At 49.2% G+C, this 16997-nt stretch overlaps 1 protein-coding gene across 12 annotated transcripts in view; it reads left to right on the top strand.

Annotated features, from left to right (window-relative positions):
- The first annotated feature begins 810 nt into the window (after positions 1-810).
- Positions 811-16997, top strand: part of ZFYVE27 (zinc finger FYVE-type containing 27) — a 32987-nt gene continuing 16800 nt past the window's right edge. For 2 of the 12 annotated variants that reach the window (XM_073904360.1, XM_073904352.1), the window contains exons 1-11: positions 813-1010; positions 2255-2452; positions 6227-6297; positions 7768-7954; positions 10306-10401; positions 10719-10831; positions 11209-11277; positions 11578-11717; positions 12306-12377; positions 13759-13779; positions 13943-14087. In XM_073904360.1, the coding sequence (XP_073760461.1) occupies positions 2256-2452; positions 6227-6297; positions 7768-7954; positions 10306-10401; positions 10719-10831; positions 11209-11277; positions 11578-11717; positions 12306-12377; positions 13759-13779; positions 13943-14087 (1111 nt within the window). In that variant the 5' untranslated portion in view covers positions 813-1010; position 2255. The other 10 variants (XM_073904354.1, XM_073904361.1, XM_073904353.1 and 7 more) reach the window with 10 other exon arrangements.

The following is a 16997-nucleotide window of genomic DNA, read 5'->3' as shown; positions in this document are numbered from 1 at the left end:
GTTAGACTCCCAAAAGCGGAGACTAGTTGACCAGTGTCTAGTTACCGGGGGAAGCCTTTGTTCATTGATATTGGTCGTGACTGTTGTCCCTTTCTGGTCTTTAGAGCCTTCTTATATCCTCCAGTGTTCCCTCTGAATAATGTCTAGTTCTTGAATAATATCTCTCAATTGCAGAGCTGCCAGAAGAGAGAACCAATAATACTACTGGCGACAGCCAGTGTGAGGCCAGTGGTCCAGGCCCACCCAACGAGTAATTGCAAAGAAACCAAAATTTACCTTTGGAGTAAATTACTGATTTACTTAACTACCTGGGAAATTTCAGGTAGCTAAGATATTAAAGAAAAAAATGTTTCTCTATACTTCTAGACTCACCCTAAAGGAGGAGAGGCAGAGTCCAGCAGACAAGCCTGGCCCAGCCACAAAGCCAGGCCCATTCCTCTGAGAAGTATGAGGATTTCTGAATATAGCTTAGTGGACGGTGTGGGGATTTGGATCTGTCTAGGTTCCAGCTGTTTGGAGGGTAAATGTCTGGTAAATGATAACTTCCCGCCCGGAGAATCAGAGAAGAGGTACAGACATTTGACTCCTGCTTAGACGAATGGGTTGGATTTGGACCAAAGCGGCGAGATACACGACCGTAAACCTCTTGCCCCGGAGGCTCCGCAATACTCACTGACTAGCGGTCACTCAGGGATCTACTTGAATCTGGGCGGGGCTAAGCGAGGAAAGATGCGCAGGCGCAGTGCTGACGAGGGCGCTCACCTGCGCTGGAGCGGAAGGCGGGGAGGGCGTGATGACGTCATGGACACGCCGCCGCAGAGCAATTCGCGTCCCGGAAGCGGCGGCGGCGGGGGAGGCGGGGGAGGCTCTCCGGTTTGCGACTTCAGAGAGGCCCTTGGAAGAAGCGCATCCTCGGGGTGGGGCGGCCCTGAGGAAACGCTCCCGGGCCTAGTGGCCCTTCCAGTGCTCCCTGGCCGTCCCCGCCCCTCCCCCACCAACCCAGCGACCGGGTAGGTGAGGTGTCACCCCCTCCCCACCTCCGGGTCTCTGCCGACTGTGTGGAGTTGGGCGCCTGGACGCAGCGGGGGCCGCCACCTGCTGGCCCAGCGACTTTGGGCGTGGCCTTCCCTGGTCTGGGCCGCAGGGCCCTAAGGGGCTCCGTGGGCTGCAGAGGTGGTGGTGGTCCAGGCCTCTGTCGGCGCTGAACAGCTTTACCCCCTCCAGGGCTTTTTACCTTGCACCCTCCCTGGGCCCTTTAGTCCGAGTTCCACCTGCGGTATTTCAGGCTCCCGGTGGCCCCTTGGTCACATCCCCATCCCCAATCCCAGGTCAGGTTGCAGTCCATTGCGAGGGACTGGCTTATGTTGCTGTGCGTCAAGATTCCGCCCTTTCTGTCCCCTCCTTTTCTTTTTAGGGTTTGGGGTAGGACTTTGAAATTAGGGAAGAGGGTGAGGGTCTCCGCATCGGAGAGGGGAGATGGGAACGGGGCCTTATGGAAGGAGGTGACTGCCCCGTGGGGTTCAAGGGAAAAGGGAGGGTAATGGGCAGGAATGGTCCAGGAAGTTGTTGGGAACAGAAAGGAGAAGGAAGCGTTAGAAGATGTGGCGGGGCGGGAGTCCGAGAGGATGGACAGTTCGTTCACTCTTTCAGTGAGCATTAATTAACCTTCCACTGTGTGCAGAAGCAGTGGTAAATGGAAGACATAGTTTTTGACCTGGTGGAGCTCCAAGTTAAGCACAGACCCGCAAGAAAGCAGGGAGTTTTACTTTGGTGTGATAAATGCTGTTAGGGCAAGTACATGATCCATTGGGATTATTGGGGAGGGTCTCCCATTCCAGACTGGGGGCATTGGCAGAGACCTCTCAAATCAAGGGAGCAATGTTTCAGCCATTACCTGAAGGATGAGTAGGAATTAACCAGGTCAGGAGTGGGTGAAAAATATTCCAGGTCATCATTTCTCTTTAGACATCAGGCTGCCTCTTCCCAGCAGCCATGTGCGCTTGGTCTTTATGGTTTATACTCTTGATAGGTCTGTGGGGAAAAGAACATTAGTTGGAGAGTCAGAAGAGCAGGATTTTATATCTGGGCAATTCACTTCACCCTGCTGAACGTTTTTCCTCTGTGAAATGGGTATTCTACCTGTAACCCTTCCTACCTCACAGGTTTATTATAGGCACCACATAGACTAATGTAAGTAGAAGTGTGTTGGGGATTGGAAGTGCAATGCAAATGTCAGGAATTATTATGGTTGCAGGATGCAGATATCAGAGCGTGAGGGGAGTGGGCCAGAGGTGAGCCCCAGCGTGATGCCTGAGGTTCCCCTGGAGTCTCCACCTGCCCCTACCAAGTCCCCGGCATTTGATCTTTTCAACTTGGTTCTGTCCTACAAGAGGCTGGAGATCTACCTGGAACCCCTGAAGGATGCAGGTGACGGTGTCCGGTACTTGCTCAGGTAACAGACTTTGTAGAGTTGCTCTGACCAGCTAGACCTTCTGCTTTCCTTCTCCATAGTTGTGCTGGCCACTTAGGCAGTTGCTGGGCTGTCCTTTCTGCCCTCGTGAGGAGTGGTTCTGGGAGGTCCTTTGGTTCCCTGGGCTTATTCCAGACCTACCCCAGGAGAGCTAGGCCTTGGGAACCAGATGGTCTTTCACCAGAGTTTCTTCTTTGTCATTCAGTAAGCTCATACATACCTCAGGACTGCTAATTAGCCTTGAACATCGGGCCTTCTAAATTTTAAAGGAGTTTTTTTTTTTTCCTTCTCTATCAGTATTAGCATAATTAATATTAAAATCAGGATGTAAATTTGAACATAAGTTAAATACAAGTACCTGTGAATAAGCAGGTACCCTTTTCACTAATCTTTTAGGATTATGGAGCTCAAAATTTTTTGTTATTTTGCTTTGATTTTCATCCTCCATATAATTTCTTTTTTCCCTTTTCAGGTCACTTTATTTCTTATCTTAAAGAATTTTAAGGACAGATATATGCTATTCACTCCCTAAATACTTCAGTTTATTTCTAAATAATAAGGACTTTTTTTTAATGAGAAAAAGCAACATCACACCTAACAAAGTTAATAATTTCTTGATATCATCTTATACCCAGTTCATATTCAGATTTCCCCAGTTGTCCCAAGAATGTCATGTTTTGGTCAAATCAGATTGCAATCCAGGACTGTGCATTTTATTTGGTTATAACGTCCCTTGAGTCTTCTCAATCTAAAATAGTTTCTTTTTCATGATACTGACTTGCTGGAGACGGAGCTGACAGTCCTGGAGAATTTCCTACTTAGATTTGTCTGGTTGCTTCCTCATGGTGCAAATTGGAAATTAGATTTAAAGGTTGGATCAAATTCAAGTGAAACTCCCTCCCCCCACAAAGGTCATGTGTTCCTAATATTGGGAGCCACGTAAAACCTGGTTGTCCTACAGAGCAGACATTCATAACCTGGAGCTTGTGAGTGGGGCTTTAGGGCTCACTGAACCTCTTGAAACTACACGTAAACCTTTGTATGTACACGCATGTGTATTTCTAAGGGGGAAGCTTCTAGTTTTCATCAGATTCCCATAAAACTTTCCAGTCCTCTGAGAGAGGCAGGAGGCAGGGTAAGTGGAGTTGGGTTAACCTCTAAGAGTGCTATTGAATATTCATTCTTACCTCAGTCTGGAAATAGTGGGAGGTTTATTTTTTACTCCCTGAACAAGGCCTTAAATTTTTCTTGTTCACCTCAGAACCCCTTTAATTTATGGCATTAGCCCTAGAAGTGAGTGGGTTTGTATTCCATAGCAATGTTCTTATCATTAGATCACTGTCCCCTTGGTGCAAGGGTTAGGGGAGATGATGGTATGAGGGACTTGTTTTATAATCCCACCATGACCATCCAGCTGAAATGAATTTTAGTCTTCGGGTTTTCTGCTGTGCACACATGCAGGTGTGTGAATATGTTTGTGTGTTTTACCCTTTTGTGGCAAAGCACAAAAGTTAAATGTAGCCTGCCTTTCACCTTTTCCACCACTGGTCTCTTAGTGTTTCTTGGCACTCATATGTTAGGGTTTTTCCATTTTATGAAATTAGAAATCTGAGGATGTGGTGGGATTGACTAAAACTGGATGGAGGGGGAGCAGCATTTGGCCTAAAGAGCTCCCAGGAGCTTGTGGTTCTGTGCCACTGGGAGACAGAGCACTGGTCTGTGAAAATGGCTGTCAGATTAGTTTGTGCTTTTGATTGTTCTTTTCTTAGTAAAGAGGATTTGACTTTCAAGAGGGACCTAATCTTGAGCTTTGTCTGTTAGGTCTGAAGCCTAGAGGTGCATTAGATTTTTAAAAGACACCTCTCTTCTGGGATCAGCTACCTTAGTAGGTGGATTTCTATGACTGAAGTGTCAGTAAAGATATGAGAAAGAATGGGGAGGTTTTACAGTGAAAGTGACTTCAGTGGCTGTATGATGTTTTTATTTCTGAAGTGGGATTGTCCTTAGACCAGACTTTTAATTTGCTCTTACGCTTGTAGCTGCCACTAGCTGGTTCTGCGGCCTAATTAGGGTGGCACAGTGGGGAATGCTGGGTTTTCAGAGAAAAGCAGACAGGTCATTTCATTCCCTTACTCATAACTTTCATGAAAAAATAGAAGCAGGGGCACCTGGATGGCTCAGTCGGTTAAGTGTCTGACTCTTGATTTCAGCTCAGGTCATGATCTCAGAGTTGTGAGATCAAGCCCTGTGTTGGCTCTGTGCTCAGCGGGGCATCTGCTTGAGATTCTCCCTTTCCCTCTCCCTCTGCCCTTCCACTACCCCCCCTTTCCCCACAAAAGAATAAAAGCACATAATTTAGTGAACTTCATTTAGCAACTGAAATACCTCAATCACAGCACAAGAAAATACATTGGGGGTACCTGGGTGGCTCATTTTTGGGCATCTGCCTTTGGCTCAGGTCATGATCCCAGGGTCCTGGGATTGAGCCCCACATTGGGCTCCCCGCTCAGCGGGAAGCCTGCTTCTCCCTCTCCCACTCCCCCTGCTTGTGTTCCCTCTCTTGCTGTGTCTCTATCAAGTAAGTAATAAAATAAAATCTTAAAATACATTAGGTTCCGAATACATTGCTTGCCAGCAGCTTGCCTGTTTTTCTCTTTGACTCTCCCTCAGTTGACTGACCTTATAGATGCTATATTCTGTTAAGTTTTTTATTTATTTAATTTTAAAGATTTTATTTATTTTACAGAGCGAGAGACAGCAAGAGAGGGAACACAAGCAGGGGGAGTGGGAGAGGGAGAAGCAGGCTTCCCACTGAGCAGGGAGCCTGATGCGGGGCTCGATCCTAGGACTCTGGGATCATGACCTGAGCTGAAGGTAGACGCTTAATGACTGAGCCACCCAGGCGCCCCTACACTGCTGTTTAGACTATAGGCGTCCATGCCTTCATTGTTACATCTGTGCTCCTTTTCCCCTATTAAATGTCCTTTATCAGGGACGAAGCCAGCAGAATTTGATTGTCCTCAGCAACTCAAGTCTCTGGTCTTCTTTCTTTCCTCTTTGGGGCCCTCTGCGCTGCTATTTGGTGGTGGTGGGGGGGGGGCTGGGTCTGCATGTGCTTCCGGCTGTTCCAGTTCACTTAGGGCATGTCTGCTGAAAGAATGCTATACCCCGGTTTTAGTTTCTTTTTTGATATATTAAAACAAAATCTTCATTATTTTTTCTCCTTTTGGATTAACATATGTTAAAGTCTCAAAATTTCAGAAATCAGAGAAAGTCACAAATGCGGTCATAGAAATCCTTCACGTTTTGTTCTCTTGATTTCTGTATTAGATGAATCTTGCATAGTGAGTATATGTTCCTGTGAAATTGTAAAAAAGAATAAGGGAAAATTTTAAAGAAGAAAATTCGTCATTGTTACCTCTTAAAGAGACCAGAACCTTACAAAACATGGTTAAACAGTATTAACTGGGTTTCTTAACAGATATTTTATAAATTCTTCTCCTTCTGGGAGAAAGTTCCACAGGTCTAGTTCTGAGAGGATACCTTTTCTTATCCCGGGGCCTAATGTGTGACCTTAACTCCTCTCCCAGTTGCCTATGTAAGAGGCCCACTTTTCATTTCTCCTTGACCCTCTGAACTCCAGGCCCCCTCCTCTTGGTCCTGGTTTTGATGATCCACCTGTGATGGTTGTCTCCTCCCCCAACCCCAACTGGAGGAGTGGCCATCTTTAGTGACCAGGACTTTCTTGTGTTGTAGGTGGCAGATGCCTTTGTGTTCCTTGCTGACCTGCCTGGGCCTCAACATCTTGTTCCTCACTTTGAATGAGGGTAAGAACTGATTCCAGGGGCGGGGGGTTTTTGTGAATGGATGTGGGAAGGAATTCCCAGAAGTGGCCGCTTGTCTTGCCATGGAGTTGGCCTCCATGTCTGCTTGATGTCAGAAAACCGGCTCTGGAGAGACACACTCTGGGCTAGAATCCTGGGTGGGTTGTTGAGGTGGCATGTTCTTTAACCTGTTTATTAAGGCCTAATTTTCCTCATCTCTAAAGGGAGGATAATAATAGTGCTCTCCTCAGAGAGTAGTTGTGAGGAACGAGGTAGCCTGTCTATAACATTTAGCACGGTGCCTGACATAGAGTAAGCAGCCAATGTATTGTAGCTATCATTAGTTTCCTTCTTGACTGAATACTGGTGGTGTGACCTTTTTCCATTTTGATTTCCAAGCTGATTTTGGGGTCAGTGGGGGCATGACATGGGGTGAAGGTGCCAGGAAGGTGAATGGTTAAGAGATTTTTGCCACATATGTTGATTTTCTCTGGCTCAGCAGGTGAGCCTGGAGGGGGCTGCTGGGCAGTCACCAGCTCTGAGGGGTCTGTGGCATGAAGCCTTTGAGGTAGATGTGTGGACAGGTGGATGGCTCTAGAGATCTTAGGTAGTGATGTCTCCTGGGGACCTTTTGTGACGAGATATACCAGGACCCAGCCCCTTTCCTGTTTGAACTGACAGGTAGCTACAGAAAAAGCTGAACCCCTGGGGGGAGATGTGTGAAAGGCCTGAGACAGAATGTTCTGAGGAGTGGGGTCCTTTATTCATGTATTCATTCTTCTATCAAACTTGCATTTCTCAAGTGTCTCCTTTATTTCCTACAGAGATATGGATTCAGTGGGTTGAAAATAAACCCGGTTTTCACATAAGACCTCATTTTCTGTTTCTCCTATGACATATTTAACTAGCATTTAATCTGTGCCCAGTGCTCTGTTAGCTTGCTTTGGGGGTACCGTGCTACATGGAAGAAGATCCTTTGGATTTTCTCTCAGCCTCCCCATTTCTCAGTTCACAGTGGTCTGTCTGTGGTATTCTAAAAGCCAAAGGAAAGGCTTCCAGTCTGCTCCAGTGGCCCAGAGGTCAGAGTGTCAGTCACGGGGATCTCCTAGCGGCCAGACTCCAGGCACGAGCCACCTACTATGTGCTAGCATAGGTTTGTTAATATTAAAAAAAAAAAAATGGGTCTGGGGCTATAGTAGTAATCAAACGGATAAAGTTTCAGCCTTCAAGAGCCTATGTTTGTAGAGGAGACAACAACTATGCCTATAATCAGTCATGTGGTAAATTCTGTGAGAAGAAAATAAAGCTGAGTTAAAGGGTTGGAGAGTGAGCAGGGGAGATACTCTTTCACCCAAGGTGATCAGGGAAGGCCTTTTGGACAGAGCCCTGGAGGAGGCGAGCATGTGGGTATCTGGTGGGCAGAGGCTCCTGGTCCTTGCTCCTCATTTACCTGCAGTGTTATTGATCCCATAGGTGCATGGTACTCGGTGGGTGCCCTGATGATTTCAGTGCCTGCCCTTCTGGGCTACCTTCAGGAGGTTTGCCGGCCACGGCTGCCTGAGTCTGAGTTGATGCGGAGGAAGTATCACAGCGTGAGGCAGGAGGACCTCCAGAAAGTTCGCCTGTCTCGCCCCGAGGCTGTGGCTGAGGTGAAGAGCTTGTGAGTATGGAAGGGGCCAGGGAGGTGGGACATGGTCACAGTAATAGTGGCCATCACACTGAGTGCTTGCTTTGTGTGAGGCGTTGTACAAGGGAAACCACAGATGTTCTTCCCTTTGATCTTTTGAACAGCTCTGGGAGGTAGCTACTGTTATTATCCTCCATTTATGGTTGAAGATAAAGGCTTACACAGCGGAAAGGTGACCAAGCTGGGATAAGAATCCAGATCTAGCTGATTTCACAACTTGTGTTCTTTCCACTAGAGAGACAGTTTAGGGTCTTGACCGAGCGCATGCACACGTGAGCCGCGGCCAGGGTTCAAATCCCAGCCCTCCGTTTACTTGCTCTGTGGCATTGGGTGGGTTGCTCAGCCTCCCTGTGCCTCAGGTTCCTCACCTGTTAAATGGCATAATAGTAGACTTACCTCATAGGTGGTTGTGAAGACTGAATGAGTGTCTGGTACCCAGGAAGTGTTCAGTAAAGGTTAGTCACCATCACTACACTATCGAGAAGCTTCCTAAGTGTGACAGAGCTGGTACTTCCGAAGAGCCACATTAAGACCGTTGAATAACGTTAACCATGGCATCTGCAAAGCTTCAAAAGAAAGTTACAAATGGAGGCCTGAGCCTGGCCCCCGTCTGACTCAGTTTTCGGGAGTGGGGTCTGGGTATCCCCCTCCCTTTTTTAATGACTTTAAACTCAAATGGGAGTTGCAAGAATAATACAGAGGAACTCCCATAGGCCCTTTACCCAGCTAGAACAATTATTAACATTTGCCACATTGGCTTCATCTGTTGCTCTTCACTTGCATGTTATTTTTTTTCTTACTGAACCATTTGAAAGTAAGTTGCAAACATCATGCATTTTTACCCCAGATACTTCTTTCCTAAGAACAAGGATGTTCTCTTATATATTCATAATCGTATAATCAAAATTAGAAAATTTTACATGGCTAACATTAGCATTCCTGCAGTTATCTAATATATAGTTCATAATCAGATTTTACCAGTGGTATTAGCAAGGTCTTTATATAAATTTTCCCTCCTCCAGAATCCAGTCCCGAGTCATATGTTACACTTAGTTTTTTATGACTTCTTAGTCTCCTGTAACCTGGAATACTTCCTTAGTCTTTGTTTCTTATGACCTTGACACTTTTAAATAGGATGAGCTTATTATTTGTAGAATTTCCCTCAATTTGGGGTTGTCTCCTTATGATTAGATTGCATTTTTGCAGGAGTATGACAAGCATTGTGTTGTTGTCAGTGTATCATATCGAGGTACATGATGTCAGTCTGTCCCATTAGGGGAGATTCTAACTTTGATCATTTGATTAAGGTTTCTCTACTCTAAAATGACCATTGCTGGGTCTTATCTTTATCACTTTATTACTGTGATAGTTGTGAAGGTGATTTTCTAATTGGCATTGTAGCTAGCATCTGCTCTAAGAAAGAGCTCTTCCATCTTATCAGTATGAACTCAAGATTCTTAATTTTATTTAATGGGTTGTAATCCATTACTGTCATTATTTTGATCTCATTGTCCTAGGTTTGGCAGTAGGAGCTCTTTTGAACTGGCTCCTGTGTTCTTTTGATATATCCCCATTATTTTTTTTTTAAGATTGATTTATTAGTGTGTGAGCGCACGCGCATGGGGGTGGGAGGGTGGGGGTGGAGGGGCAGAGGGAGAGAGAATCTTAAGCAGACTTCCTGCTGAGCACGGAGCCTGATGTGGGGCTTGATCCCACAACCCCAAGATCATGACCTGAGCCAAAATCAAGGGTTGGATGGGCAACCGACTGAGCCGCCCATCATCTCTGAGTGCATATGATATTCAGATTCATCTTATGCTTGCACTGCTCCCGCTCTGGAATCAGCCATTTCTCCATGGAGCCCTTCAGAAACCAAGATCTGGGTGCAGCATGCATTCATTGTTTCTGGGGGTGCATCCATTAAAAAAAACTCTCCAAGTGAGTCTGCCTTACACCCCAGGTGAAGACACAGTGATCTCTATCCTGCCATTTATCCTGCAGCTGCAGTGTGTCTGTGAGGGGGGGCTACCCTGCTCCTCATTTTACCTTGGCCCTGGGAAAGTTAAGCAGCTGGCCCGACATCAACAGCTAGGAAGAGACCCAGGCGGGAACATTTGTCTTCTGTGCATCTCTGTAGGGGTTCTGAAAGGGGGACTGAAATGTACGCAGGTTCTCCTGAGCTCTCCGGCCCCTCCCATGGGTTCGAAGAGACCAGCTGTCCCTGGCTAGCTGTGCCCGTGAAGTCCTAGGCTCTGTGGCCCCAAGCTCTGGCAGGCCCGTGGGTGTGCGGCTCACGGAAGGCCCCCCCACCCCTGTGCCCACAGCCTGATCCAGCTGGAGGCCTTCCTGAGCTGCCTGTGCCGCACCTGTGAAGCTGCCTACCGGGTGCTGCGCTGGGAGAACCCTGCCACGTCCTCGCAGTGAGTGGCCCCTGGTCCTCCCCACCGCTGCCCTGCAGGGCTTTGCTCAGGGGAGGAGAGCCTCTGAGGCTCTTGTGTGCAGACCTGCACGTGAACTTGTGGGCTGGGATGTATGGCTTTTGTTTAGACACCTTTTAGGTGTGGGAACAATATTTTAATAGTAGAAACATAACTCACCGTGTAAGCTCTCACCCACTTGTTTGATTAGCAGATGTCATGTTTATTAAGTGTGCCCGTTGCCATGTGGCTGTGCTCCAGAGTGGTTTCCTTCTAATCGCAGGAATTTCTGATGCTGTGGTTCCTCTCTGTCAATGCAGGTTCTATGGGGCTCTTCTGGGCACGGTTTGCATGCTGTATCTGCTACCCCTGTGCTGGGTCCTTGCCCTTTTAAACAGCACACTCTTTCTGGGGAATGTGGAGTTCTTCCGAGGTAAGCCGTGGACAGCTCGGCAGAGATGGGGCCCAGGCTCTGGGGGGGCTAGGTGAGGCTCCCCCGCTTGTCTGTCTCTACAGCTAATCATCCGTTTGCTCTGCATTCCACAAGGGGGCAGCACCACACCAGGGTAGTTTCTGGGAGGGCTCCTGGGCTTTGCATCTGAGACGTCAGGGGGGATCCAGGGGAGGCTGCTACGGTCAGGGTCCCTTTCCCATCCCGAGGCAGGTGAATCCCTGCTTATGTGATGTGGTGGCTTCTGGGAGATGAGGAAGGGATGTTTTCCCAGTGCTGCCACCCGCCTCCTGGGACGCAGCCACCTGGAGTAGCTGCTACTTCTCTTTGTGATCCTGGACTTCTCATCTGCCGTCTCGCTTCTAAAGCCGTGAGGCAATCTGGAGAGGCCCTGAGCCACAGAAACCTGGGCTTCTACATATGTTTGGGTGATTGCTATATTTGTTTTCCTCCCTGTAGTTGGATAATTAGTTACAGAAGCTATAATTCGTGGAGCACTTACTACATTTAATCTCTCTATAACAATCACATGGGGTGGAGGGGTAGGATCTCTGTTTTGCTTATGAGGCTTAGGTTAGGTGATCTGTTCAGAGTTAGGAGGGTGACTTTCTTGCAGCAGAGAGTGGGCTGCTGGTGGAAGAGGCCAGCCACCTGTAGAAGGGGGTACCCCCAGAGCACCACTCATTCCATCCTGTTTCTGCCTCCCACTCTGTTCTTGCCCTGGGTAGTGGTGTCTGAGTACAGGGTATGTCTGCAGCGGCGGCTGAAGCCCAGGCAGAAAGACAGCGTCTTTGAGAGCCCGTCACTGCTGGAGGCTGGGGGAAAGTCTGCTCTGCCGGACTGCACGCCTGCACCCACGCCCACAGAGGTGAGTGCCCCGCACCATCAGGGCAGAGTCTCCTGCGGGCGGGTTGTGGGGCCTTCTAGTTCCCAGCTTGTTCATGCCACAGAGCTCCTGGCCTCTTTACAGTTCCTGCTGCTTCCCTGGTCTCCTCTTTTTTGAAATGTTTAATAATAATAATTGTAATGATAACAGCTACTGTGTGCTTTGTTGAATGGTGACTCCGCTATTCTAAGTACTTTATAGATACTGACCCTGTGAGGTGTAGGTTGCTTCTGAGAATGAGAGGGTTCTCTTCTGCGGCGGCGAAGGCTGAGGCACAGAGTTCTTGTGCCAGGGTGGTGGGGCCGGGACTCAGACCAGGCCCTGTGGTTCCAGCACCTGTGCTGCGCAGCCGCCATCGGGCCAGCCGGGGTCTTGGGCCCGTCTCCCCGTCTCTGCTAGGTCAGAGAGTGCCCTCCTTCGTGTGACTTCCTTCTTGCATCTGTGCCATCTCCTCTGGGGCAGGAATGGGTGTTTTAGGGAACCTGGATGTTTGCTCCAGGAAGCTGGTGGCCTCTACCTTAGAGGGCAGGGCCGCGCTCCCTCTCCTTCTGTAATAGTCTCTCTTCCCAGGACCTCACGCCTGGCAGTGTGGAGGAAGCCGAGGAGGCTGAGCCCGATGAGGAGTTTAAAGATGCGATTGAGGTGGGTGGCCCTTCCCCACCACCCTCTACTGATCAGGCCAGAAGTGTGGTCTGGGAGCCAGGTGGTTTCTCACATCCCAAGTCTAGGTTTTTCAGTTCTCTTTATCCAAATGAGCAGTCAGAACTTGTGAGCTAGAGCTCACTGGATGAAAGGGTGCCTCTGAACTTCTGCCCATTCTGTGACTGACCTACTCATCTGTCATGCATGCTCAGGGGTGGGATGGCTCTGGAAGCCTCTGGGAAGCACCCTGTGTTGGGGGGTGGATCATTTACCACCTAGGCTGGAGACTCTGGGCTTGGTGCCTTGGATGTGGGGGAGGCAGATTTGGGGGAAGGCACTGTCCCGGGTCTCTCACTGCTCTTACGCAGAATGAGGTCTGAAAGATGTCTCTTTGGGGGGCAGGGAGGGGAAGTTGGAGAAAGCGGTTGTAGGCCAAGGACTAGGTCAAGGAGTCCTCCTGATTTTAAGACAGTGATTCAAACTGGTAGTTTACAGAAGCATTTTATTTGGCATCCAAGACCTAAAGACATTTACAAATGGAGAGATTTCAATGACAAGTCTGGATTTTTAGTTCCTCTGAAAAATCAGCAGCTCTGGTGGCCCCGGGTGTGCAGTGGTCAGTGTAGCTGAGGAGTGACTGTCCCCTTTAGAAAAGTCACCTAGTCCCCACCCCTGCCCCCACCCTCCTTGTCCCTGGTCCCTGAGTCCTAGTGTGGTGGCCCTTGTCACAGCTGTGCTGTTGCATTTCCATATAGCAGGAAGTCATTTCTCCGTCTCTTTGTAAAGGGGGACATTGAGGTATAAGAAAGGGCCTTGTGCGTTGCCTGTGATTTACCCTAGCCCATTTCACTCTCGCCTCCGCCTCGTCTACGTCTGCATTTGCATTTTCAACTGCTTAAAGGTTTCGCCCAGACTTGAATACACGACTGCAGATTGTGCATCTTGGTGCTGGGGGTGTAGGGAGTGTATACACCAGGGCTTTCGGGCTCTTTGGTTCCTAACCCACAGTAGTGACCACATTTTACATCTTGGACTAGTTCACACTTAACGTCTGTAAAATGTGTAAAACTTAAATGAAGCAAAAGTTTTCTGAAAATACATTCTGAGGGATATTTTGTGTTCTCTTCTATTGAAGTAATGAGCAACTTTTAATGCATTATTTCACCCAGTTTGAGAAGCCGTAGTACCCAGCTTCTCTCAAGCCGATTTGTCGCTGGGCTCCTTCTCTGGGGCCTCTGTGAACGTCACCCTCTGTGGCGTGCTCAGACAACTCAGAGCGGCGCTCCCGTGTTCCCTTTTGCCCGGGGCTCTTCCGGCGGCATCCTTCTTCTTGCCATCTCTCTCTGTTTTCTCTCCTTCTCCCGCGCACCTTGGGAGGCAGGAGACACACTTGGTGGTGCTGGTAAGTAGGAGCCTTGGGGAGGCAGGCAGGGGCCGGGCAGGGGGAGGGTGACTGAGCTGGCTGTCCCCGTGCCTCGTGGGGTCGGCCGTGCTGGGGACCTCTGCACATGGCTCCTGGAGCCCTGCTTCGAGGTGGGCAGGATTGGAAGGAGCTGTTCCCACAGGAGGATGAGGAAGGTGCCCCGTGCCCAGCAGAAGACGAGCTGGTTCTGCAGGACAACGGGTTCCTGAGCAAGAACGAGGTGCTGCGCAGCAAGGTGTCACGGCTCACGGAGCGGCTCCGCAAACGCTACCCTACCAACAACTTTGGTATGGCCAAGGCTGAGGAATGGGGGCGGTGTGGGCACCATGGGGCCAGAGTTTTGGAATTGTGGCTACTGGTTTGTGATGAGAGCAAGGAGTAAAGCTATGTTCACGGGCCCCAGGGAAGGTAGCGGACACACAATGGGACTGCCAAGGGAGTGAGTGTGGGTTCCTTCTTGAACGTTAACTTGTGGGAAGTTGAGGCACTCTGTTCCAGAAACGCCACTTCAGGACTGTAGAGAGATGTAATCCTGAGGCAGAGGCTCAGAAGGCAGTGTGGCCTGATGGCTGAGAACAGGATGTAGCGTCTGACTGCCTGGTGTAAATCCCAGCTTTGCTGGCTGTCCTTGAGCAAATGATGTAACCGCTCTGGGCCTCAGTTTCCCCTTCTAAAAAAGGGCAGTAATAACAGTTCTTACCTCACAGGGTTCTTCGAGGTCTCTAACGAGGTGATGTTTATTAAGTGGTAGCACAGTGCTGGCTGGGTCACAGTAAGTGCTTAATAAGGGGTGCTGTTAACATGAGGGGTCCTGGTCCATCCTGCAGGTGCCTAGCAGCTTGTCTGGATCTTCTCTACCCAGGTTGAAACAAGTTGAAGCAAAAAGTATCTTCCTCTGCACACGATAGAACCCTGAGGTCCCTTCTCCTCAGCCAAGTTCATGGACTGGCCAGTCCTTATTTTCCTGGGAGGGGGTGGGGGTGGATCAAGGAAAGCAGCTTTGGAGAAGGGTAGACCTGACTGTTGGCATGGTGGGAAACCTGTCTCAGACCAGGAGAGCGGTTGCTGAGCCAGATAGGGTTCTGGCTGAAGAGGGCAGGTGACTTGGGAGTCATGCTGGTTTTGAGGAAGAGCCTTGTTTCTGCTTGGAGTCAGCTGCCAGGAGGAGGAGGTGGCTATACTGTGTGTTCTGGTTGGATTGAATTCTAGGCTCTGCACCCTGGGAGAAGCCCTGGGGTTCGTTTGAGGCATTTGACCCAGGGCATCCAGGGGCCTGCCTTCCTGCCCCTGTAGCACACAGGGCAGTTGTTTTTCAGGATTCAAGGTCCTGGACATACAGTTTCTTTCTGCTCTGTGAGTATGCCCCAGTCATTTCGAGTTCCCCTTTATTTGTGATGATCACTGACTTCTCTGGGGCACTGTGTTCAGTGCACTTGCATGTACACGGTCTCATCTAGTCCATATGGTAGATGTGATAGGGACAGGCGGTTCTTGGGGGCTTAGAAGCAGCTGGGTTCCAGAAGTCCCAAGTGACACTATGTAAGAATTAGTACTCTTGCTCTAGCGTGTGATTCATTTGTCAGTATGAATTTTAAGTAAAGGCCTTTAGATGTTCTCATTTGCAGGTGAGTAACCTCAGGTGAGAAAAGTGATTTGCCCCATGTCTTTAGCCAGTAAATGGTTGAGCTGTGACTCAAATCCAGGCCATCTGATCTGGCTCCTGTGTTCTCGTGTTTTTTCTCACTCAACATGCTCCCTTTTTGCCTTAGTGTCTGAAGTCCTCTGGCTTTATGTCTGTCTTATTTCAGTATTTGGTTTTTGGCTCAGGTAATCCCAGCCAGGATGGGTGAAGGCCTTTGAGTTTCACATGAGGCTGGCAAGGGCAGAAAATGCTGCTTTTTTCTAAGCCTCTCTTAATTCCTGTTCTTTAAGACTGCTCGCGGTCTTCTCCTTGAGATGTTCTCAAGCTTCTTGCTGTGAGGGCAGGTACAGCAGCTCTGCTCCTCGGTCTGGCTCCTGCAGGCCAGGGTGAGGTGAGCAGTTTTCGGGGCCACTCCATTCCGGCTGCCCGTGGAGGATGGGGATGCATGGGACAAATGAGGACAGGCGGCTCAGGGGCTTCTCTGTGGCCCCGTTCTGTCCTGGAGGCTCTTTGACCATTACCCTGGCAGGGCCCCTGCAGTCTTAGGTGCTTTCCTGCTCCTGTGGCATCATCACATGGTGAGTCAGGCCTTTTGCTGAGGATGGGGCAGGGAGAGTCAGAAGATTTTGGAAGGGAACAGGGCTGCTCTCCTCCATCTACCTGTCTTGAGCTGGTGTCAGCATCCTAAGCCCTCCCAGGCCCAGGCTTGTGCTTGGGTACATGTTGGTTTCGCTAGACCACATGGCTGCCCTGGGATGCTTGGCCCTGACATTCCATCCTGGAGTTGGGCCTGAGTGTCAGTCTTTGAGTGGCTCCAATCCACTGCCCCATGCCCCTTGTCCCCTTTGTTAAGGAGAAGTAGAAGTGGGTTGCTTTTTTTTTTTTTTTCTTTTAAAGATTTATTTATTGGGGCACCTGGGTGGCTCAGTGGGTTAAATGTCTGCCTTCAGCTCAGGTCATGATCTCAGGGTCCTGGGATCGAGCCCTGCATTGGGCTCCCTGCTTGGTGGGGAGTCTGCTTCTCCCTCTCCCTCTGCCTACCCCATCCCCACTCATGTTCTGTCACTCTCAAATAAATAAATAAAATCTTTATTTTTTTAAGATTTTATTTATTTGAGAGAGAGAGAATGAGAGAGAGAGAAAGCACATGAGAGGGGGGAGGGTCAGAGGGAGAAGCAGACTCCCTGCTGGGCAGGGAGCCCGATGCGGGACTTGATCCAGGGACTCCAGGATCATGACCTGAGCCGAAGGCAGTTGCTTAACCAACTGAGCCACCCAGGCGCCCTAAATAAATAAAATCTTAAAAAAAAAAAGATTACTTCTTAGAGAGAGAGAGGCTCTATTTCACAACTTGTGAGATCATGATCCGAGCCTAAACCAAGAGTTGGACACTTAACCGCCTGAGCCACCCGGGTGCCCCGAAGTGGGTTGCTTTGCCCACATTCTTAGTGCGGGGGACAAAGTCTTGGAGTAGCCTGATTGCTGGTTTGGCATCAAGGCGGCAGTACCTGCTATGCTTTCCCCTCTCCTCTGCCAGGCCAGGAGCTACCTGGCA

This window comes from Callorhinus ursinus, unplaced genomic scaffold (genome assembly GCF_003265705.2).
Source record: "Callorhinus ursinus isolate GAN/ISIS: 27379988/994484 unplaced genomic scaffold, GSC_fseal_2.0 scaffold20, whole genome shotgun sequence".
Lineage (NCBI taxonomy): Eukaryota > Metazoa > Chordata > Mammalia > Carnivora > Otariidae > Callorhinus > Callorhinus ursinus.
This window is presented reverse-complemented; position numbering and strand designations above follow the sequence as displayed.